Source organism: Polypterus senegalus, chromosome 3 (genome assembly GCF_016835505.1).
Source record: "Polypterus senegalus isolate Bchr_013 chromosome 3, ASM1683550v1, whole genome shotgun sequence".
Classification (NCBI taxonomy): domain Eukaryota; kingdom Metazoa; phylum Chordata; class Cladistia; order Polypteriformes; family Polypteridae; genus Polypterus; species Polypterus senegalus.
The window spans coordinates 83,950,250-83,975,297 of record NC_053156.1 but is presented as its reverse complement, the minus strand read 5'-3'; the positions used below and the strand labels follow the sequence as shown (position 1 = coordinate 83,975,297).

At 37.7% G+C, this 25,048-nt stretch overlaps 1 protein-coding gene across 5 annotated transcripts in view; it reads right to left on the bottom strand.

Moving 5' to 3' along the window:
* grm1b (glutamate receptor, metabotropic 1b) overlaps positions 1-25,048 on the bottom strand; it is a 347,961-nt gene that overhangs the window by 79,282 nt on the left and 243,631 nt on the right. For all 5 annotated transcript variants that reach the window (XM_039747530.1, XM_039747528.1, XM_039747532.1 and 2 more), the window contains exon 4: positions 1,840-2,075. In XM_039747530.1, the coding sequence (XP_039603464.1) occupies positions 1,840-2,075 (236 nt within the window). The remainder of the gene's footprint in view (positions 1-1,839; positions 2,076-25,048) is intronic.

The window sequence follows — 25,048 nt, the reverse complement described above, 5'->3', positions numbered from 1 at the left end:
CATTTAAACCTATTCAATCCCTTTTTTGTCCATTACACAGAAACAAGCAAAAACAAATATCCAGATTTTTATTCACCATATGCATTTATTTCAATTCTCTTTAAGTCCTTGTGCTACCATCTGTTTTATATGGGAGGTGACACTTCAATCAAATGAACTACACCTTTCCTGGAAATGAATCCACTTCATTTGCATATACTATATAGAAGGCTCTTGCATGAGGAATTTTTTGACTACAAACATTTAATTTTTATTTATGGGCCTGATGTGTAATATCCAATAGATATAATATATCTAAGTAATATATGTCCATTGAGACATTCTTTGTGTGATTTTGGGCTGTATAAAAAAGAACGTGTCTTTACATTTGTTAGCCAAATTATATTAAATTAACAAATAAAATGCTACTGAATTTAACACAGTGTTAGTGCTGTGGACCTTGACATATAAAATAGCCTCCTTCATGAAAATGCCCCATCGATGTTGACTGTTCTGACTGTACAAAGGCAGTAGCAGTATGGAGAAAGACTTTAAATCAGGAGATTGGCAAAGTAAAAAAAAGCTAAGGTTAAAACCAGCAAAGGAAGAATCAAGTAACAGAGCCCAGTATGTATGACAAAAATCATAGTCAATGCTTCCAAAAAAAAATCTTCACATACAGTAAATTGGTCCACAATGTAAGTCAAAAATCATGGTCAAATGCAGAGAAAAAAAGGTTTATAATCATAATTCAAGGAAAATAATGGTATGATTTTTAGGGTGTATCCACAAACCTGGACAAACTAGGAAGTGCCCAGTTATGACCTTTATACCTAGGACCATTTAATGTCACACATCAAACACTTCCTGTTGAGCTTGCTTAATAACTGCCTAGCAACAGGAACAACAAAGAGCATAAAATGGCGGTACCATTAATTAAAATAAAATGGTGCAGCAGAAGAAAGTAATTCATTTTTAACATACGAAATGCATAATCCAAAAATAAGTATAACAACTCTATTCCTTGACCTCTAAAACCACAAAATTATATTTCAAAGGCCAAAGGCACAGGTGCTTTTTAATGATAACAAAGAAGAGACATGAAAGTCAAAATGATCTTTCAAACAAATCCTAAACACTGAACCACAAATCAAACTCCTTGAGCAAAAGTTAAGTCTTTTACTACCAGAAATACACCAAAAGAAAAAATGCACTGAACTCTCCCAAATTCAGATCTCAGATAATTAACATTTAAATTGTTGCTTCTAATGCCTTCTGGGTAAAATTAACATGAAAACTGCAACACTGAATACCATAAAATGATGGTGCCCAATAAGACCTCAAAATAATGATAAAATTTTTTTGCTAAATGCAAAACTAACATCAGCAACCAATTCATCCATTTTCCAACCCGCTGAATCCAAACACAGGGTCACGGGGGTCTGCTGGTTGCCAATCCCAGCCAACACAGGGCACAAGGCAGAAACCAATCCCAGGCAGGGTGCCAACCCACCGCAGGACACACACAAACTAGAGCCAATTTAGAATCACCAATCCACCATCGCTTTGGACTGTGGGAGGAAACCCACGCAGACACGGGGACAACATGCAAACTCCACGCAGGGAGGACCTGGGAAGCGAACTCGGGTCTCCTAACTGCGAGGCAGCAGCGCTACCACTGCGCCACTGTGCCACCCATTCAGCAACCAATTTCCTGGAGAAAAAAAGGAAGATGTATACTTTATTATAACAAGAAGCAGAAAAAACAAATTAAAAACAAAATCCTGATCATGATATTAAATAAGTGACCATGTAAAGAAGTAAAAATGAAAGTACTAGCAATGAGTTAGAATTTCTTACCTGTACATATTTTTCGATAGTTGTGATATTCCTGGGGGTGTCCTGGAATACGACACTGAAACCGGTATTGCCAAAATTCAGAAAACCATGGATTACGTGTGTTAGTATCAAGCCGTAACTTTAGGAAGTAGTTATCAAAAGACATGACCTCCTCAGACTGCAGCTTCATGGTGATTCCTCCTAGTGCTTCCATCTCATATCCTTCTATGACTTCATCACGGTCAGCCCAGCCATCACTGCAAGAAAAAGAAGTAAGTTGTTGAATTAGCCAGCATGAATATTCAACATGTGAATTTAAATCACTCCACCCTGACTGAGTAGCAGTTTATGTTTGTCAGTTTTTGAGTATGAGCTATGATGATTTTTGAATAATTTGGCTGTGAGCTAGAACTAGAAAATGTGGAAAAAACTGAATTCATTTTAATTGCATTTTATCAATATTAAATGTATTTTTTATGGTATTCTTTAATGGATTGCATTTTTCTATTCATTAAAATAAACATTGTCAGTTGAGGAAAGCAGTACCACTCCTGGCCGAGAAGGGGACACTGTCGCTAACACCCTCCTCTCCTTTTTCCACAGCCTAGAAAACATGCCCAGTGAGGGCAACAAAGTCCAGCAGTAACCTCTGAAGGCTCCTTCTAGTTCCAAGGACATAAAAAGCTAAACCCCAGAAAGGCATCATCATTCTGGAGAGGACCATAGAAGAAAGAATTGATTTACTTGATTTTGCTTGAAATTAATTTGTTTCCATTTCAGTTCTTTCGATCCTGAGTTGTTTTAACTTTCTGAACTAAGCCTGTCATCGTTTTCCCTTTTGAGTTTAGAAGTAAACAGTAACCCAAATTTTTACACTCTTTTGCCTGCCTCCGTGCAGCCAGTTACAGCACTTAGTGCATAAAATTAAAAAATGCCTTCATTTAAGTTTAAATTACCTAATACATACATAAATATTTAAATTACCTGTTTCATATTATTTGCCCTGAAAGGGAAAGAAACAGACTTTTACTGTTTTTTTGCATTTATTTTCATTTCACAAAAACACCCTTGACAGGATAGGCAAAAATGAACTGAACAGGTTTTTTTTAATCTGTTTCTTAGCATATTTATGCTAAAAATGTGCTGGCAAGGGATTAGGTGTATGTTTTTTGCATTACTAATAATTTAAATCATTTTTTGAAACTGATGATCCCATTTTAGGCTAATGGGGGGCTCAAAGCAAGAACTTAAACCCAGGCCATCATTGGGCATGCTTACAACACACTCACACAAACTAATGCTGGAAAAATTCAGAGTCACCAGTATATTTAAGTGATTGTATTTGGAATGTAGAAGGAATAGTAGTTATAAAGTTCATGTCAACAAATGGGAAAATACACATACTGTAGGCTGATAACTGAACTCAAAAATCTAGAATTATGATACAACCGGACTACTGTGCCTTCCCTCCTTGATGATTTAATTTTTCTTAAATTCTTCTTCAAGGAGTGGACACATAATCAAGAAGATTGTTGATTATTACTTACACATTTTACCAACCTGTGACAACTGAATTGGAAAGGCTGTGAATGAAGCACACAGCCAAGGAACATGTAAGTAAAGAAGAAAGGAATTGACTATTCATCACTGCTGAAACAGAAAAAATGTGGTGCTAATCTTTTTATTTCTGTTTCTTACTTTAACATATTATTGCACCCATGAGAAGAGAACTAATATGTATGAACATACATATAGGAATATTAAAAAGCTGCAAGCCCAGATAACCTCTTCATGTAGGCATGTATTTTCTAAGAATTATCAGCATCATGCACATATACTAAACAATAAAACAGTAGCACCAAAATAATAAAAACTAAGTCAATAAAAATACATATTTACAAACCCCTCCAATAATTATGTAAAAATAATTAATACTGTTTCAAAATAAGTAAATTGTCCCTTTGAATTTTGTATTACCACTTATCAAAACCTGATTTTCATTTTCTACCACCTTCTGTTTCCAGTCTGAATCCCAAGCCTGCTGTGGATGGCTAGCTGATAATGCATTGTGTGTGTGGGGGTTTAAAATACATGGTAAAGAGCAGGAATCACAGACATGAATTAGACAGTAAATTCATCCATTCGGGACTTTAGGTAAAGCACATCTGCGAGGGAGATCTCACAGCAATGCCCAGCTCCTGGACAGAGTGCCAACAAATACAGCTGGCAGGACGAACAATGCAAATTGGCTAGATTCCGCTGGGCAAGCAGATTCAGAAGATGACAGTGTATGGCTTATCGAGGAAGAGACAGCTGCAGTTACCGCAGTGGCAGAGCTGTTAACATCTACAGAATACACCAAGCGAGTACTATAGCTGGCCACGGGAATGAGTCTGCCTCCCTCAGCTATTATGTTCTTTTCTAGGTGGTGTTTTCCTTGTTTCCTGTTTATGACATTTGAGGGTCCAAAGAGCATAATTCTGTAGCTAAATTATCACTGAAAAAAAACAAGGATAAAGGCTATGGACTCATTATAAAACATGGAAGACATCCACTTACTAGTCAAAGGTAGCAATACTGTTAGAGTAGGATTTCTAGTCTCGTCCTTAACATAATTAGCCCTCCTGGTTCTGTTTTAGATATTTTTATTGGAATAGTTGGGAGTGCCATGGAAAATGGACTGGCATCCCACCTTGGATGGAAGGTGAGTCTTTACCTAGCCAGGAGGTCATAAGGAAAGGACTGTATGGATGGAAATAACAATCCAATCAGGGTGGTTTACATTTCTTATCTCAGTCAGGGTAAAAAGATAACGGATGGACTCCTGGAGACACTCTATGAAGAGCAAGTCATCCCTCAGCACGAAAGGTGGCAGTGTTATTCTGGATTGGTCCCAGTATGGACACCCGTAAGTAAATCTGGGACTTGTAGTTCAGAACAAGCAGCCCTTTTGGAGTCTGTGGGTGCCACCAGGGGGCGCTGCCCAGAATGGACCTTCCTGTTTGGTGCAGCTTCCATTTGGCCTGGCAGTGCTTCTGTCATGGAGTGCTGTGGCAATGGAAGTAATCCTGGGTCCAGCATTAAATAGGGCCATCTCACCTCACTCAGTAAGTCAAAGTCAGATGGAAAAGGACAACACTCACTGTGGAGGGAAACTGAAACAACCTATTTGTTACAATTATACCTCACTGGACTGAGCAAAGCTTATTGACTTTATTTAAACACTGAACTATGTTTGGTGGAGTTGGGCCTGGTGTTTAGGTCTCTGGGGCACCTCCTTGTGATCATATGTAATTCTTTTTAATGTTTATTGAGAATTTATTTTTAATAGTTTCAGTGAATTTTGTCCTTTTGATTTTCTGCCCTTTATGGTTAGCAACAAAGTCTCCTGTTTTGAGGATGTTATTGATCAAACAACAATATTCCAGGTCTTGTGTTAAATTAAGTTAGAGAAAATGCAGAGAGGGTGGAATTATGGAGCACCTCATTGTAGGATATGCACCACTCTTTCTTGAACCTCTGTTTGCCCCTTGGAACATAATAAAGAAAGATAGCTAAAGTAAGAAGAACTAATGAGTACAGACATATTTGACCTGACTGGATACCTCAGCAATTCACCAGGACATGCAGTGGTGACATGTTTGAATGTAACAATATTTGTAAAAACTAGGTGTGTGTTTGTGTGATAAAAAATAAGTCAAGCACAAATATATAAAGAGTCAATTGTACCTTATAATAGTATGACTAGTGTACAGTGTCTAATACTATATAAATGGTTGACGGCCTGCAGCTCGATATTTATATTTGATGAGCTCTAGGGCTGAGGGCAGCCCCAGGACTGTAATAGACAGATGGCCCTGCCTCTTGGGGAGCCACCCACAAAACACACGGAACATGGAAGAACAAGCAGGGAACTCTAATTCTTTTAAAATCAATGAAACTACATCTAGGTCACATGCTTCAGTGTTAGCAAAGTGAAAAAAGATCTGATTTCCACATCTGGCCTGACCCATGTGCCTATAAAATATTATTTTTTCCACCATTACAAGTTGTGGCGGGCGGCCGGGTCCCATGCCCGGCGCCGACACGCCCCTTCTGCATATGTTCCAGAGGAGTGTCCATGGGCTCTTCAGTACCTCCCCCGGGACGCGCGGTGGCAGCCTCCCTGGCAGGTGATGGTGCCTCAGTTTCCCACAGGGCTCCATGGGAGATGGAGTTCTCCACAGTCCTGTTGGGATCTGGGGTGGCCGCCAGGGGGTGCTGCATGGGTCCTTGAGCCAACCTGGACAACTCTACAGCCCCGCCTGGAAGTGCATCAGAAATAGGTGATCAAGAACCTGGAGCACTTCCGGGTGGGCTATAAAAAGGGCCAGAAACCACCACTCTGGGCCCGAATCAGGAGGAAGAGGATGAGGTTGCCAGGGAGGAGTGGTGGTTCGAAACGGGAGTGTTATTGTGAATTGTTGAAAGAGCTTTGGAACTGTGTTGTGGCTGGGGGGTTCATGGGGAAGACATGCCCTCCAGTTGAAGAAAAATAAAAGTCTTTGCATTTTTTACATGTGCCTCCGAGTGAGTCTGTGCCGGGTTCACAAAGCAAAAATACCTTTCTCAATATCTGTGTTTAAAACTAAAGCACCAGTACATTACCAGTTCATAGTTTCTTAAACAATGAGTCGTGACACAAAAAGCGTCATTGGTTGCCTCCTTTTAGGATGTGTATTGTCATGAATCACTGTTGTATTCAATGGAACAGGGTAATGTGTGGTTTGTGAAGTGTCTCCTAATGGTTCGCTGTGGGCAGATTAAGCATTCGACAATCTGAAGGCCAGCAGCAATTCCCCAAGGACACCCCCTTCCAATCTGATGATCTGATGGCTGTCATGGACTAAGACACTAAGAAATCGTTTAATTTACTAGTTTCTCAAATCCCATTTTAACTAAAGTTGTACATTAAATGCTTTGTTCTGTATGTGTTCTTCTATGTGCTGTATGTGTGTGACTCACTACTTGCTTCTTAAATGGGCTTTCTCTTCCTCCGACAAGACACAGAATCCATTACATTTGTGATATTACAATTATCTGAATAATTTAAATACTGAGATGTATACTTGATATCATTTCAGTATTCATACAAATTAAAACATGTATTAAACATGGGAACACGGTGGCACAGTGATAGTAACGAACTAACGCCCCATCCAGAGATTGTTCCTGGCCCATACAAGACGCTTGCTGTGCCGTGCACAACCTTCGATGAAATAATTTATTGCAGCAGTACTGTCTTTTTAAAACGTACTAACCCCCAATTCTTGTCCTTCCTTTTCTTTCTCCAAGTACCCAATCACCACACAGTCAGCTTAGTAATAGACATTAAACCATCTGTAAGCTTAGAACTCAGATTCTTCTAGTTTTTTAAGGAACATGGAAATATTTTCGTAGTACATGTTTAATTTTTCTATCCATCTATCCTTCCAGTGTCGCAGTGACCACAATCTAGGGAAAATCTAGTTGTCTAAGTTGAAGCAAGAGTTTATTAAGCAAAATTTTTAGAGATCTTACCAAAATTTGAACTGAGCCAAGATCTAAGTTTTCACAGAGTTTCTCGGCATCCAATTTATTTTATGGCTGCCATGATTTTACAGGACACATGGCATGTGCAACATATACATAAAAACCGGTCAGCATCATAGCAACCTGACACAAAAAATGGTGGCACCATTAAAAGAACCTCATAAAATGGTGGTGACTGTTATGATTTGATCTAAATATGAAGATCAAAGCATTATGTGCAAACAAAACTTTTCATTTATTAAGTTAATTGTTTTTAAATTGAAAAGAGAGTTTTAAACAAAATCCAAAAAAGGACTCCATTTACAAAAATTAAATAAAAAAACAATGAATTAATTACTAAACAAAAAGTTTCATAAATTCCATTAACCCAAAATCCTATTAGCAAACACTGTGTCAAAAAACAATATAATTTAACACTTAGATGATGAAAAGAATACAATGGAGAACACAGTTAAAAAAAACTAATGCCACAGCAAAAAGGCTGTAACAGCAGGTATCTTTCTGAAACCAACTATCCTAATTAAAAATCTAAACTAAAATAATTCGCTCTCATGATATGGTATATTTTGTATATTTTTATTTATTTTACTAGGCTGACCAGCCTTTTAAGGCGACCGACTTTTAAGTTGACTACTTCTTAAGGCAATTCAATATGTAGATCAATTTGATATTTTATACAAACTCATTAATTTAGCTATATTGCATTTGAGCGGTATTACTTTAATACTCGTAGTTTCTGTTATTTTTGTGATGAAATTTAAACTTTTTTTCTATATTGAGGTCGCCCTTTTGAACCCCCCTGATATTTACTATGCAGTAAAGCATTTGTACTCCATCAACATTAATTATTTCCAGAGACACAATTTTGTCTATTTTTCTAGCGCATCGCACAAAAAGCAAGGGAACGATGGGAGCACCAGAACTCTGCTCACATCATGTCGCTTGGTACCGCAAGCTGCAAGTAGTAAGTCTGTGATAAGCGGAATACCGCTACGCTTTCCACTCACGGGACGGAAGGACAATCCCGATCGCTTTTATATAAAGAAGAAAGAAGAAGAAGATATCGCACAGTTTGGAGTAGAAAATCATCTTTTACCTGGAAAAACAAAACTACAAATTCCATCGTGCATTGCAAAATGGACAGGGCGTGTGTGAAACTCCGCGCCTGCGTAGCACTCACGGGACGGAAGGACAATCCCGACCACTTTTATATGGAAGGATAATTTATGGAGCAGCATTTAGTTTTTTGGCAGTTAACACAAATTTGTTTCATGAGCATTGACATCTTTTTTACAGTTTCAGAGCGATTGACGGTCATTATGTTGTTGTTTTCTTTTTCCTACATAAGTCAGCGGCCAGGGTTCTGTGTCTAAGTGTTTGGATTCAAATGAAAGAAAAGGAATTTGCAAAAAGAAAGTATAGTTAGTGAATCTCAGTTTTACCTTCCGGGCTGACCTTTTTTCAGTTTATTTTATTTTTGTTTTGATCCGACAACATTATTTTAGTCTTCATTGTAATGAACTTTGCTTGCTCTTTGGCAGTATTTTGCCTTCCAATTTATTATATAACTAGTATAATATTAGTCTAACTTTTAGTTGTAGTTTCGGACTTGCCTATTCCATTTCAATATAAACAAACATAAATGCTTAAAATAAATGAACAATTAAAATAAACAAACACTTATTAAACCCTTAAAAATGTAAATCACACAAAAAAAGTTCAGAAACAATTAACAACAAAAAACATGAGAGAAAAAATAAAACAGTACAAAACCCGGGGACAAAGACACAGTGTAATTCTGAAAGGCTCATTGAAGAATAAAGACACAAAATAGTGATGTGACCATGAGATAAAAAAATATCAAAAATAAAGATGACAAGTAATATCTTTTAGGAAACTAAACAAAATTAATCAAAATGATTCTAATGAATTTCAAATAATCCCGAGGGTTTATACTCAATACACTCGTAATCTAAAAGCACGTGTGTATATTACTTATTATTTAATTGTTAATAATTGACCTCCAAAAACAAGTTGTATGTCCAGGAGATACAGAGTGGTCTATTCTTATGGGACTGATTAAAATGAATTATGTTCACCCTATCACTTCCCGGGTCCTCCCTGCGTGGAGTTTGCATGTTCTCCCCGTGTCTGCGTGGGTTTCCTCTGGGCGCTCTGGTTTCCCCCCACAGTCCAAAGACATGCAGGTTAGGTGGATTGGTGATTCTAAATTGGGCTTGGTGTGTTTGTGCATGTCCTGTGGTGGGTTGGCACCCTGCCTGGGATTGTTTTCTGCCCTGTGTTGGCTGGGATTGGCTCCAGCAGACCCCCGTGACCCTGTGTTTGGATACAGCGGGTTGGAAAATGGATGGACCTGTGAAAATGTGAGGATGTCTTATGTGTGCTTTGAAGAACCAAAGGGAAATGTGACAGTGAAAAAATAATTAGATCAATAGATAGATCAGTTGAAGGCCGTACTCCTTTTATTGCCAGCCTAAATTTAAAGTAGTTAACAATAATGGATAGAGGAAACAAGGCCAGAATGAAAAGGTAAAGAACAATGGAGCTAGGGTTGAGGCTCCAATGACAACATAGTATCATGGAGCCAGATGTAATTCTTAAATGAGCATGCACATGTGGGGACAACTCTTTAAAAAGTTTGCAATGAATAGCAGCAAAATCCACCAGTGCAATGGTTCTGCCCACAGGGCTTCTTCCTAAAACACCCACTCACAATTTCTCACATCCATGCACTTTAAACTGCTAGGGTATTACAGAGAAAAAGAAATTGAACAGAAGTCTTGATACTAAGAGAAAATAAAAAGCTAGAATTGCTGTCACCCATTCAAGATTTCAGGGGCACAAGGTAACTGAAAATTAATGATTAATTTGTACATTGTAATAAGCACAGCGACAGAAGAGACAGAAAGACAGACACCCACACCCATAGAGCCCTACAGTTACGTGTCTCCACATGCTTGATAAGTGCTTCTGGCTGCTACACTATCTTTCTGTCATTTTGGCTCTTGCACTATTATAAGGCATAACAACAGCGAATAGAGTTTAGATAAGCATTGTGTTCTATGTAGATAGATAAATAGATAAATATTTTATTAATCCCCAAGGGGAAATTCACATGAACATATACAGTACTATATGTTAAAATGCTGTATTTATATTCTGGCATGGTATGTTTGAATTTCCAATTTTGACACTAATGCTAGTTTACTTTACTAATTTGGTACATGTGCCATTAGACGATTGATGCCAAGGAGCCTTGCCTGTGCTTCTGCTGTTGTGATTAGGATGATTTGTTGAGTTGAGTGTTTTGAGCACTGAAATCTGCATCTCCTGTGGCTCTTATCAGCAGTTCTTTTCACATCATTTGATGGAGTGTGACACACCATTTCGAATGTATATTTTATAATTAATATTTTCACAGATTAAGCTGCCATTTCTTTCAACCTTATATCAACACTACATCAACTTCAACACTGTCATCGGAACTGAACAATAGAAAGCACATCCAGCACCTCTAACAATGTATCGTTCACTTTTACCACTAGTTCATTGACGTCTTTGAATGCCAAAGTATAATCTGATGTTACAGCTGCACTGAAATGGTGTGGTTATTTTAAAATCACAAAAAGAGTCCCAAATAACCTTGAAGAAATGCCCGCTAGAAGGGTAAAACTGTCAAAACCCAGCTAGCAATAGGTGTCACATTTGTGCGATTGGGAGGCAGCTAAAGGGCTTGAATCAGGTTAATTCCATGCTAGACCAGGGGAGGGCGGAGTGCATTAACCATTTCCCTTTTTCTCCTGCAGACCTGTCACAGGAAATCCCACCTGCCTTCAAAGTTCTGGCACAGACACATTACTTCCAGCCCCGATGACCTCATTTCCTCAGACTAACTATAAAACCACCATTTTGTCACCTATACCTCAGTTCCATCTTGAACTCTGTGAAAATTTGTTTTCTTTGCCTGAACAGGAGCAAACCAGAATATACGGGGTGGCTACCCCAAATTTTTTTGCCTCTCTTGTCCCTTTTGTTCTGATAAGGGCAAATACAGAATCATTATGAATACAATTTTTATTATGCAAAATTGCTCAGTAACAAAAGGCTGTGTGAAGCATAAAGACAAAAAGCAGTTGTGTACAAAGCAATCCAAGATAAATAAAGTCCCAGTATGATATCAAAAGAGAGTGGTCAAAAAACAGAGCAAGAAGGTCAAAATCCAGAAAATCACAATAGTAAAAAAAGGACAGAAAGCCAAAAGGAAATTCATTCAACCACTAGTGCATGCGAATGAAATACCTGGAACTGTGGGAAAACCTCAGCTTTATAGGACTGAGGGCAGTTCCTGGTGGTGATGTGCAGGTGGTCCCACCTCTTGGGGAACCACCCACAAAAAATGGAACAATATAAAAGGTAAAAAAATACACAGAAACTAAGTAAATAACTGAAACAAAAGAATCAAGATTAAGCAAAAAAGACAGTAAACAAAAATTTGAACCCCAGCCAGGGCAGGAACACTGGCTAACATTTAACACTTTGCAGTTCAAAAAATCACCATCTCTACTTTAAAGGTCCCCTTCATGAGGCATTGGTAAGCTGTCTACTTGTTTTAAGCAAAATTCACTGATGGTTGGCTCAGCGAAACTAGCTAGGACATAACACTTCTCTGCAAAGACTCTAGTCAGACATGCAAGATCAGCTCGAAGGTCACAGGATTATAATTTGCTTGATACTTTTTTGAGTGTTAAAGAAATTAATGAAAAAAAGCCAGTGGTTCTCAAACTTTTAATCTTCTTGTGACCCAATAGTGTCTTTTATTGTGTCTTAGAGACCCAGAATAGCCGCCTACCATCTTTGGGGAATCAACCGTCAGACAACTAGCGGGTGGTTTGTATCCCCCCTTGGAGAAATAGCAACCCTTTGAGACACTCCACAGCACCCATCACTATTGAGTACTACTGAGATTCACAACTCTTGGCGACACAAAATGGGTTGCGACCAATACTTTAAGATCCTTTACAGTATGGTGTCATTTTAAAAATCAAGAACACTTCAACAAAAGATCTCTCTCTACCAGTTTTATATATACTTGCAAATATTTTGATGCAACAGGCTTTGGTCTGTTGTTTTGTTTCTTTGTGCTGCAGTGCCATAATCGATGTGGAATTGTGGTCTCAAAGGGATTCCCTGCTGAAAAAGTGTGTAAGAGCGGGTGTTAAGTGTCTACTACTCTCCTTCAGCGTTGGTTCTTCATGGCTTGCGGGCGACCTCGGTAGTGTGGCAGACTGAGTCCTCGATGTGTGGAAAGGTACACAGAGATGGTCACCCTAGTTTGTGGACTATTTGACAATTGTATTTTATTTCTTTTATAATACAACAGTAGAGATACAGCACTGAGCTACCCAAGAACACTTCTTTTTTTTCTACTCCACCCACCTAATTTCTCCTCCCTTAAATAATCCATCAATGAACTTTATTAAAACTATCTGACATGAACTCCTGATAACAACTATTACATATAAAAAAAAAACACTACAACACCGCAAAGTTTTATACTTCAAAATGTTTTATACTTTCCTGATGAAAATGAACACAAAACCTTTTATGAGAGTGTAATAATACTAATATTATACACTAAAATTTCTTTTTAGTGTATTGTGTTTACGTTCCATACCTCACTGAATCTAGCCCGAGTCTCCCCTGAGAAGTTATAGAATTGGATTACAAAAACAGCGCAAATGAAGAAATAAACAGTATATTATAAAAAGTGCTGAGCAAATTGATTGCAAATGAAAATGGTGAATGTAAAATGTACATTTTTAAAATGTAATTCTGGATTTTCATTAGAATTAGTACATTCTGTTCAATTTTAGACAATAGTAGCATAATTTCCAGTTGTTCTGAAGTGTCACCCGACAGTTTCTTTGCTGTTGCCTTTTAATAGGAGAAGATGAACATGGGTCATCACTATCTCCAACAATGGAGTATTTTTATATTTTGAGTGAAGTTACAGCTTCCTCCATACCTGATATAATGTAAAATGATTTTGCAGAAGATAAAGAAAGTCTTGAATGAGTGAGGATATGTCTGCTTCAAAAATATGCGATTCCAAAGAGAAACTAAAATGACTGGGCTATTCTCTGTGCTTGGTAAATTAGTGTTGAGTGGTTACAAATATCTGGCTCATATGTTTAAAGATCTTTTAAGTTAAATATATAATGATTTCATATCATGGACAGTAATGCTTTTGCTTAACTAGATAATATATTTGCTGATAAAAAACAGAGGCTGGTAATTGTTTTTCTACTTTGTAGAGCTTTACTCATGTAATTTGAAAGCATGAGTATAGTAGTCGCTTTCTGAAGTGCGTTAAATATTCTGTAATGTGCCATAATCATTTCCTCAGTAACCATCCACAAGTAGTTTTACCGAACTTACTTTATTCATTACACGACGAGAGACGTCAGAGGCGGTTACACATTGGAAACCACCCATGGACATCACCACAATGCACAAAGAAAAAACAGTCAAACTCAGCAGCTGTATTTCACTGTAGGTTTTAAACCAGGGTTTTAAAGTCCAGTCCTGGATTTCTTGCGCCGTTAAGTTAGAAACCAATTTTTGCCGTTTACTACCTTCTTATCTTAATTTAATAGGTGACTTCTATCTTATGTAGCCAAAACAGTCAACAGGCTTGTCCTTATTGAGAAAGAACCTTTAATGCATTCAGAGTTTTGTTTTTCTTGTGGTTAAATTACATTTTCTCCTCTTGAACAAGCCCAATTGATGAAAAACTCAGAGGTGTAAAGGACCCGAAGATGGATAGCATATTGTCATTTTATACAAATTTATTCAGCTGTTCATTAATTGTCAATCTGTAAACAATCAATTTAGAAAACTGAAAAAGAAAGGGAAAGCAAGGAAAAAGGGTTAATTAGAATCTTGTATTGATGTCAACAATAACTAACTCTTATGCAAAGTAAAAATTAAATATACTGAATTCACAACATGAGCTGAAAAAAAGGTTCAAATAATGAAGTATAAAGTCAAGACAGTATTTGAAGATTCTCAAACAAATCTTATGCTCCATATGCACCTATGGAAATAATAATAAATTACTACTATGTAATTAACATTCATGTATTTTGCAAAATGTTGCACCAAGTTTTTGTTCATAATATTGCAAAGTGACTGAGTAGAATGAATTTTAAACAATCACGGTTGAAATTCTTAGTTCACCACAGGACTTAAATTTCCTTTTCTACCTTTAGGCTACCAGAAGAAAATGCATTTGCTTCCTTATAGATATATATACAACTTTTAGCAGCATGACAAAATAAGGCCACTTTTGAACCACTTTACATGCAAAACAATCCACAGGCCCTAGCATTATTATGTAAAGTTAACCTGCACAGCAGCAAAATCACAGAATAAAACTAATGTCTTTGCTTGAAACAGCTTGTTAAATCTGGCAGTGTGGTTACTGATGTGCTGTAGTGAGAGTGACCAGGGCAGTCTCATATATCAGCCCAGGCATTAGGAATTGTGATTTATTCTTGAAAAATCCTTACAATAATTATTTGGAATCAACTTCTCAATGCAATAACTTATGCAGCCATGGGATTGTTGTGCAGAGCTCCTTGCTGCTTTGCATTAGTGTGTTTAATTTACTCACAAATCACATCAGTTATGGTTAAGACAGACACAAGCTGTGACCAATTAGATCACATACCTGTGTCAGTGAGTGAGCTGGCCAGATTGCTAACTTTAGCCATACATACACAAACTAAAACATCTCTTCAGATAAAGCGTTAAGAAAGAAGGAGCAGCCCAGTGTTTATAGCTAACAAGGAACATTTTAAATTCTACTTTTATAAATATATGTGCATTGATGCTGTGAATAACATTGCTGAGTATGTGGTTAGTGGTTTGTCGCCTGTGATGTGGTCTGCTTCCTTTTTGTTATTGTTAGTTCTGAGGTGCATAATGTGCACAGTTTCCTAGCAATATAACCCACTGTTATTGGATAAAGGGTTTTATCTCGGACTCAAGCTTCATTTCTTTTTTTTTTATATTTTTTGTCTTGTAAATATTATTTTGTACATCCTGTTTCTATTTTTGTTTTAATTTTTTCTTTAAGTTGAGTTTTGTTGATTTATTTTGGCCATTATAATGGTATTTGTGTATTTCTAAGTTCGTTGTTATATTTACCCTACTTGTTTTATGTTGAGCCTAAGGGGGTGGAGCCACCACTGTGCTATTAAGTGCCCAACAGTGCAAAAGATGGCTACTGAGGCTTCTATTTGGATTTTGATTTTTTTTTTTGGAAGTAGATGTTTTGATTTTCTGGTTTTGGTCTTTGTCTTATGTAAAAATTTCAGTTTTAGGGATTAATGCTTTTGATGCCTTTTTTACTTTGATTTTTGTTACTTCTATATATTTTGTTAACTAGCAGAATACCAGCCATGGAGAGAGTAGTGTGTTAAAGAAGGTACGAAAAAGAAAAGGAAAAATTTGAAAAATAACGTAACTTGATTGTTAATGTAATTGTTTTGTCATTGATATGAGTGTTGTTCTCATATCTATCTATCTATATATATATATATCTCTATCTATCTATATATATATATATGTTGTTCTCATATCTATCTATCTATCTATCTATCTATCTATAGAGATAGATAGATAGATAGATAGATCTATCTATAGATAGATCTATCTATATATAGATCTATCTATATATATATATATATATATATATATATACACATACATACCCGCGCTTGGCAGCGGAGAAGTAGTGTGTTAAAGAAGGAAAGAGAAAGAAAAGGAAACATTTTGAAAATAACGTAACATGATTGTCAATGTAATTGTTTTGTCACTGTTATGAGTGTCGCTGTGATATATATAAATAGCAAAATACCCGCGCTTGCGATGTCATGTGTTAAAGAAGTTATGAAAAGAAAAGGAAACATTTTAAAAATAATGTAACATGATTGTCAAAGTAATTGTTTTGTGTATTTGGCGGCAGCGTCACAAAGTTTTTTTCGTCTACCTGCATCAGAAAATGTACCACAACGTCTGACACGCCTCCTTTTTAGTGTTTTCTCACAGCTTGGATTGCTGCTGTCATATATATACACACACACACACACAAACACATACATACATATATATACACATACATATCTTCATATCTACATATCTATATACATATCTACATATACACATATATATATACATACCCTTCTACATCATATATACACACACATACATACATACACACACAAATTATATATATGTGTGTATGTATGTATGTATGTATGTATGCATGTGTGTGTGTGTGTGTGTGTGTGTATATATATATATATATAATGTAGATAGGGGTGTGTGTGTGTTTATATATATATTGTCACACACGTGCGCATGGGAGGCAGCTAAAGGGCTTGAGTGAAGGCAGTTCGGAGGCATGCCGGGTGGTGGCAGAGTGCACTGACTCTTTTCTCCCTTGCCTGTAGACCATCCCCGGGGGATTTCACCTGGATCACCTGACATCACTTCCGGGACTGAGCCAATGGAAGTCGGCCACACCAGCTCCAGTCCCTCTGATGTCACCTCCGCTCTGAGCCAATGGTGGAAGACCACGTGCGGATCCATACGACCTCACTTCCTGTCTCCCCTTTAAAACCTGCCCCTTTTCCTTTGTTTCTTTAGTCTTGTTTTGGACTCGGTTGTGTGCACTTCAGTGCTCTGTATTTTGTTAAAAGAAAACGACTTTTGCAGCCAGGATACCACAATATACGGGTGGCTGCCCCAACTCTTTATCTGTCAATGTCTCGTTCTTGTGACAATATATATATATATACACACATACATACATATATATACACATACATATACTTGTGTGTATGTTTGTATGTGTCTATATGTGTGTGTATAGCTTTGGTCACTGTGTGCAAGGGAAAAATAATAAAATATAGTCTATAAGTTATTAAACAGTAAAACATTAACGTTTTAAGAAGTACAGGTACATTGAGCACTACTGGAGTGGTTGCGGGTAAACTACATTTTAAAGACGGTGTAACACAACAGGTAAGTAACTAACAGCAGCTAAAATGTATATGGATCATCTCTCGGTAGTAGATCCCTTTTGAAAGGCGCTACACGACGGCTGTGGTATAGAAATTACATTTTCTATGTGAACGTTCAAATTTGTGCCTCTGGTAATGTGCCTTACCGGCATTTAAAGAAAATTAGTTTTGTGTCCTCTGCAGTGTTAAGCGAGAAAGGCTTTGGTTTGGGATAAAAGGAAAAAGGTGTAAAGAAAGGAAAGTTGCCTTTTTCTTTTATATAGTATAGAGAGATGTGTTCGCTGACGTTATGATCGCCTTTTGGGGACAGTTGCGTTGGGTCTTGTGTAGACTGGTGAGACGTCCCGCCATTAATCGGCTGTGATGGCACTGTCAGTCCTCCACTCGTGCGTGTCTTCATAATCCGAGGTGAGGATCTCATAATCGTATCGTGCAAAAGAAAGTGTGAATCGCCTTAATATTATTTTTCCGTGGTGTAGAAAAGGGGTCCGTGTTTGCACTTGTCTGGGCTATAGCGCAGGGGAGGATGAAAAAAATTAAAAGTGCTCACTTTGACTTAAGGCAGAAGCGCAGTCAGCGTCTCAAAGGCCGGCACAGCTATGCACGCGCTGGCTGCTCGACTTTTGCTGGGCAGGAGACCACAGTTTTTGCAGACACGTTCATGATATCAAAAGTCTCAGCGCTCTTTGGAGGTCATTCATATATTGTATATATAGCAAAATCCCGCGCCTGCAGCGGAGAAGTAGTGTGTTAAAGAAGTAATGAAAAGAAAAGGAAACATTTTAATAATAACGTAACATGATTGACATTGTCATGAGTGTTGCTGTCATATATATGCCTGCCTAAATAAGTCACCCTCGCTTTGCTCTTTCTTTATTACCGTTCATTTAATCATGGCTATTGGCGGAAAAATTATACAATGGAAGGAGGATGGCTTTACCAAAACAATTATTGATGGCGAATCGATTATTCATAAAGCTTGAATTGGTGATGTTTTTCTGTGTTAACCTCATATTTTTCAGACTTCTTCTCAAACTAAGGTGGTGCCAGCGTATCGCAGCGAGAAGTAGTGTGTTAAAAAGCTAGAAAAGAAAAGGGAACATTTTAAAAATAACGTAACATGACTGTCAATATACAGTATTTGTTTTGTGAGTGTTACTGAGTGTTGCTGTCATCAAGGATTTGATTATCATTATTTCTTTCAATCAGGTTCGTATTTGTAGGATGTGTTGTGTTCATGTTAAATTCTGTGTTTGTCAATCGTTGTAAAGATGACAGATTTCATTCATCGATTCGTTTCTTACTGCATCAATAAACAGCTCGTCTTCTTCTTCATCTGAGACCTGACACACTGAATGCACGGGTTTTTTTTACACTGTCTTCCTTTAGCGGGACATTGACTTTTCCAACGTGTGCTTTGTTTCCGCAGTAGTTGGATTTATGAATATGCTTGTATGTATGAGGCGCTTCATATTTTTGCTGCCTTTTCAATTGTGTAATTCGGTTTTGTTCAGCGCTTTTGGAACTGTTGCCTTTTATCTGTGCACTGCGTCAGTTCACGTGAGCCACTCGGTGTACATGCATCGAAGGTTCCCAGCTGTGCTGGTGCCATCTCCTGTTATGTCCATGGCTGTATTTAATGTTACCTTAGTCCTGGCACTTAAAACTTTCTCTCGCAGTTTCGCCGAGTTTGTGTCAAACACCACCCTGACCATCTCATCTTCCTCTCCATAAGCACAGTACTTCACCCGTGAATATTTACCCGTGGCAGTTTGCTATTGGATTGCGCTGACGGACGGCCTTATATGGGCAGGCACTAAATTACAAGCGCCAGCGGCAGCCTGTCTATGAACTTACTTTAAAGTGTAGGTTTACATCGTGCTTTGTTTCCGAAGTAGCAGAACTCATGAATATGGTTGTATATGTCACTCGCTCGCTTCTTATTGTTTCGCTGCCTTCTCAATTATATAATGCATGTTTTCTTCAGCGCTTTTTTCAGGTCTTCCTGGTTTTCTATGTACTGCATGATTACGTGGGAGGCGTGATGATGTCACACGAAACTCCGCCCCCACGGCGTTGAAGCTCATCTCCATTACAGTAAATGGAGAAAAACTGCTTCCAGTTATGACCATTACGCGTAGAATTTCGATATAAAACCTGCCCAACTTTTGTAAGGAAGCTGTAAGGAATGAACCTGCCAAATTTCAGCCTTCCACCCACACGGGAAGTTGGAGAATTAGTGATGAGTCAGTGAGTGAGTGAGTGAGTGAGTGAGTGAGTGAGTGAGTGAGTGAGTGAGTGAGGGCTTTGCCTTTTATTAGTATAGATAAATATTAAAATATTAAAGAACATTGCTATATCCATAGTATTCCAAATACCATAACTGCTTTAGCGTTGTTACTCTCACTACACCTTCTTCTTCTCTTTCTTCTTCTTCTTTCAGTTCCTCCCATTAGGAGTTGCCACAGCGGATCATCTTTTTCCATATTACTCTCACTGCACCACTCGGAGTATTTAAATGATTGTATCTGAGTGTGAATCACAGCAGCAGCTGATCAGAAAGAGAATTATCGGTATACAGCGTCAAGGACACGCTGCCTCAGCCATGGCAAAACGTTTCAAAGCCTTTCCTGACCTCGCGGTTCAAAACAGTTTCATCCCAAGTACTATAAACGCACTCAATCAATTGCTCCTCGTAGAACTTTTTGTACTTTTAAGTGCAATCACCTCACTGTAAACTTACACTACAGTTATAATATCGCGCAACCTGAGCTACTTTATAAAGCGCATATTTACATATGATGACGATATCATTTTTAAGGTGAAATGCAGCAAAATATATTTATTAAATTATACAGATAAAACTTTAACTTCATTTAAATAATCTATATTCTTCACTGGGAGTGTCGTGAAGGATAGAATAATTAAACATGTACTACGAAATTATTTCAATGTTCCTTAAACGTTTTGAAGAATCGGTGCTAAGCTTACAGATGGCTTAACTTCTATTACAGAGCTGATTGTGTGGTGATTGGGTATTTGGGGAAAGAAAAGCAAGGACTGCAGTGGCGGCTACGCCAATATATATTGAATATAATACTGAAAGAGAAAATAACAACACAGCTAAAAATGCAGGGACAAATTTCGGCAAAAGTTAAATGCTTGTGTCATGAGTACGAGGCGGCTATGCAGTGTCTGCAACGGACGTGGCCATCCACCGTGCATAAGCTACCTTACTGACGTTGGCGGGCAAAGGAGCCACCGATTCTTCCTCTGCCCAGTGCCAACACAAGCCTAGAGCCGCCCCTGAGTACTGCTGCAATAAATTATTTCATCGAAGGTCGCACACAATCACTGCGCCATGAAACTCATGTTTAATGACGTACTTTAACTCCTATCTTCATGAAAATGATATCACGTATACATCTCAGTATTTTAGTTATTCAGAGAGCTGTAATATCATGAATGTAATGGATTCTGTGTCCAGTTGGAGGAAGAGAGCCGGTTTAAGAAGCAAGTAGTGATTCACACACATAGAGCACATAGAAGATCAAATACAAAACAAAGCTTTTAACGTGCTACTTTAATTATGATGTGATTTGAGAAACTGGTTAATTAAATGATTTTAAGATGAATTTTATGATGTTCTACTTTAATGACAAAATAAACTACGTGATTAAAGTGGAAATGTTGAGATTGAAGTTGACATTTCGTGCTTTTTCCCCACTGTGTGCCTTTTATTCTCTGTACCCTAATAAGCTTTTATATGACACTTAGATGGTGGGCTACAACTCGCCTTTTCACGGCGACTTTGATATGTGACTTCTTTTTTATTTCCGGCACTGTGCGATTTTGTGAATGTGAGCTTTCAAGATTCTCCAACACGCTATGTCAACTTCCTTTTGTTGATTATAGCACGGTTTATTTGAACAAATAGTATGTTTTTCCTTTGCCTCCACTTGGTATTTGCTGAAATTCTTATATTATCCCCCGTGGTTTTCCTATTGTCTTTTCACAGAAGGCTGAGCTTAAGGGCGGTTTATATTCATTTGCATATTCAAAGAGGCGTAATTCTGGGAGGAGTTGGGGTGTTACATAAAGCGCGTGCACAAGCATTACTTTTCATGCTGATCGGGATTTATGTACCGGAAGAACGTGGAAGTTGGAGTATGCACAGATTCCTGCATCTGAATTTTTCTGTGCGTAAGCACATTTCGGCTTTTGTGCTTACGCCATGTTATTGTGCGAGTTCTACGCACTGTGTTATACATGAGGCCCCAGACACTCTGAAAGTCGAGGATCCACAAGGTCAATTCCAGTTCCTTTTGTAACTCTGTCTCTTCTGGTCCTGAAACTATATAACAGCTACCTCTACCTCCATTTCATAGTCTGATTCATGGACTTGTGTCTGAAAAGATCATTTAAATTTGGATAGATGTGTCCTGTGTTCAATTTACAGGTGAATTGCAATGTGCCTTACACAAATTGAAGAAAAATGAATGCTGTGAACCAACAAGTTCCACCCTTTGCCTGAATTATTGATAGAGAGGTCTCTTTCCCAGCGTTATCAAAGATGGTCTAGTGGTGAGCAAAACATCTGGAAATGCTGCCAGTACTCTTCACCTTACTAGTTAAGATATTTTCCAGTATGAGAGTTGAGGTAGATTAGGGAGGCAAATTGTTTTTTCACAAACTTCCAAATCTTTTTTCAGGAAATTTTATATTTATAACAGAGCTGATCAAGAGGTGCAAATCTATTATGAATATAAAGATCTCTGATGGTCAAGGTATCTTTCAAGATATAAATGCTGTAAACAGTTGAGGGAGGACTTGAATGTAAAGTTATCTTATAATGGGGCTGGAGACATCAGGGTCTTTACCTTAAAGAGTTTTCTACATTGTTTCCATGTTTTCAAAGAGTGAAGTGGAATTTGATTAATAGGAAACTGGCAATAATTAATGCCTGGAACACATAGAATAGAATCCAGGGAGGGCATCTTACAAGATTTTCTTCCCAGATCCAACCAGGTGAATGCTTTGTGCAGTTTATAACCTATGTTTCCAGTGGAGTATATGGATCTTTGAAGGTGATCGATAAAGTACTATCTATCTATCTATCTATCTATCTATCTATCTATCTATCTATCTATCTATCTATCTATCTATCTATCTATCTATCTATCTATCTATCTATCTATCTATCTATCTATCTATCTATCCCATTTCAGGGCACAGAGGGTTGGAGCCTATGTGCAAGCAAGAACAGACCATAGTGGAGCAGCAGTCCCTACAGAACATATCCAAATGCACCAATATTGGATCATCTAGGGTGTTTAGTTAATCTAATATACACCTAGTTTAGGAAGTGGTAAGAAAAAGCTGGAGTATAAGGAAAGAAATCCATGCAGACACAAGAACAATGTGCAAACTCCACACAGATGCTACCTGTTGCCTGGGCCAGTTTATTCAAATAATGCCACTTAATAAGAACAAAACAAATGCATACTAAGAAGAAGTGCTGGGTAGGAAACAGCTTAATTAACTAAATCATTTTTTAAAAATAATCTTAACTAAGAGAAACATGAAAATCTATGCCATCATGTGTGTAAAAAAACATTTTTACGTTTTTAAAACATTTCTACATTAAAAACCATTTCTTGTATTTTTGCATTTCAGTAATAATCCAAGTGAATGACCGGTAAAGAGATTTAATTAAGATATTAATCCAATAAAAAATAAGAACAGCTTACAATAAAAACCTGTAGGCATGGGTATATCCCAGGACTGAGTTTACACGCTCCTGTTTGAGGACATGGAGAACTTGCAGCCAAATCCCTCAAACAGAGCTGTTCAGAACGCCTGTGGCTGTTAGTTTTTGTGTTAAACACATTTATAATCAGATAAAGATTTCCTATGTTTAATTGAGCTTGTCTAATTAGGTAACTTGTTTCTGTTCACAGTCTGTGAAGTCAGAAATTTCAAGCTGTGTCTTTTTTTACATTTAATAAAACTTAAACACCAGCTCAAATATCCTGAGTTTTGTTTTTCTGTTGTCCTCTTTTTGCAAATCCATGTATGAGGAACTCACACAGAATTAGATGGGATGGGAAAGACCATTTTGGTGTATGATTGAGAAAGAGAGTAGGGCAAACACTTAACCGAAACACTCAGTTTTTAACTGAAACCATGGAGGAAATGTGGGTGAGTCACCTCAACCAGATAGACAGTGGCTCAAGAACTAAGAGTTAGGACTAGAGGGGTAGCAGCTTGGATGTTTTACTTATTTATTAATAGTTTGTTTTCTCCTTGTGATTATCACTCTAGAGTTTTGCCATTGCATAAGATAACTTTTACAGTTTTTCCTGACATAAATGGTGTTATTTCTGGATGTGGAGGGCTGCCACAAAGCCTCCTCCTGTCACTGCCTGCTCTTTTTTAACACAAATAACATGGTGATAATCTTACCATGCCAGAGAACTGAAATAGATGTAAAGCCTAAGTTGAAAAGCATGGTGGTGCAGAGGTTAATCTTGCTGTTGTACAGCGCTGTGTACTAGAGGTCAGTTCCTGTTTGGGTTATTCTCAGTATGAATGTTCTACCTGCATCCTTGTAGGTTTTCACTGGGTGCACGAGTTTCTTCCTTTCAGTGTCATGTATAGTACACATAAGCAAAATCTAAAACTGGAAGCTTCAGTTACACGTGAGACCGCTTCTCAGTAGGACCAGTCAGTGGCCGTTTGCAGGACGTGCTGAGTAATGCTGACTTGGAGATGTTCAGGCGCAACTCTGATGATAACACTAATGTGTTTACAGAAGCAGTGGTAAGCTTTATTAGGAAACTAGTAGAAGATGTTGTTCCCAAGACATAATCAAGACTTACCCAAATCAGAAACCATGGGTAGATAGAACCATTTGTGATGCACTAAACACACAAACCACTAAGTACAACTCTGGTTTTATGCACTAAACACACAAACCACTAAGTACAACTCAAGTTTTATGTCTGAGCATATGGACAATTACAAAGCTGCCATGCAACCTAAGCATAGTGTGACAAATGCTTTGCGACGGTATGGGGAAAAATTGAAAGAATAATTTGAGCATTCCTATCCTAGGCACATGTTGCAGCATCAATGGACAATAACAAACAATAAAGCGTAATAATTTCTATTCACACATCAAGTGATTACTGCTAATGACAGCCAACAGTACAACACATCTGTGACGGGAGCTCTGGAAAATGAGGAAACATTGCTCACTTTGTTGGAACACAACGTAAGGAGAACTTTCAGGAAAGTGAACAGGAAGGCAGAAAGTCTCTTTCTCCAATGTAGAACCCTCATTCTCATCTGAATTCACCTCCTTTACACCACGTCTTTATTAGAAAAATAACAGTGTCAGATCGGGGGAGCGAGAACGTGACTGAGAGAATAAAACTGAATAATAAAACAAAAGCTTACCTTAACAAGTACCATAAATTTGCACCGGCTGTTACAGAGTCAGATCAAATGTATGTTTTTATTCTATAATAGTAACAATACGGACA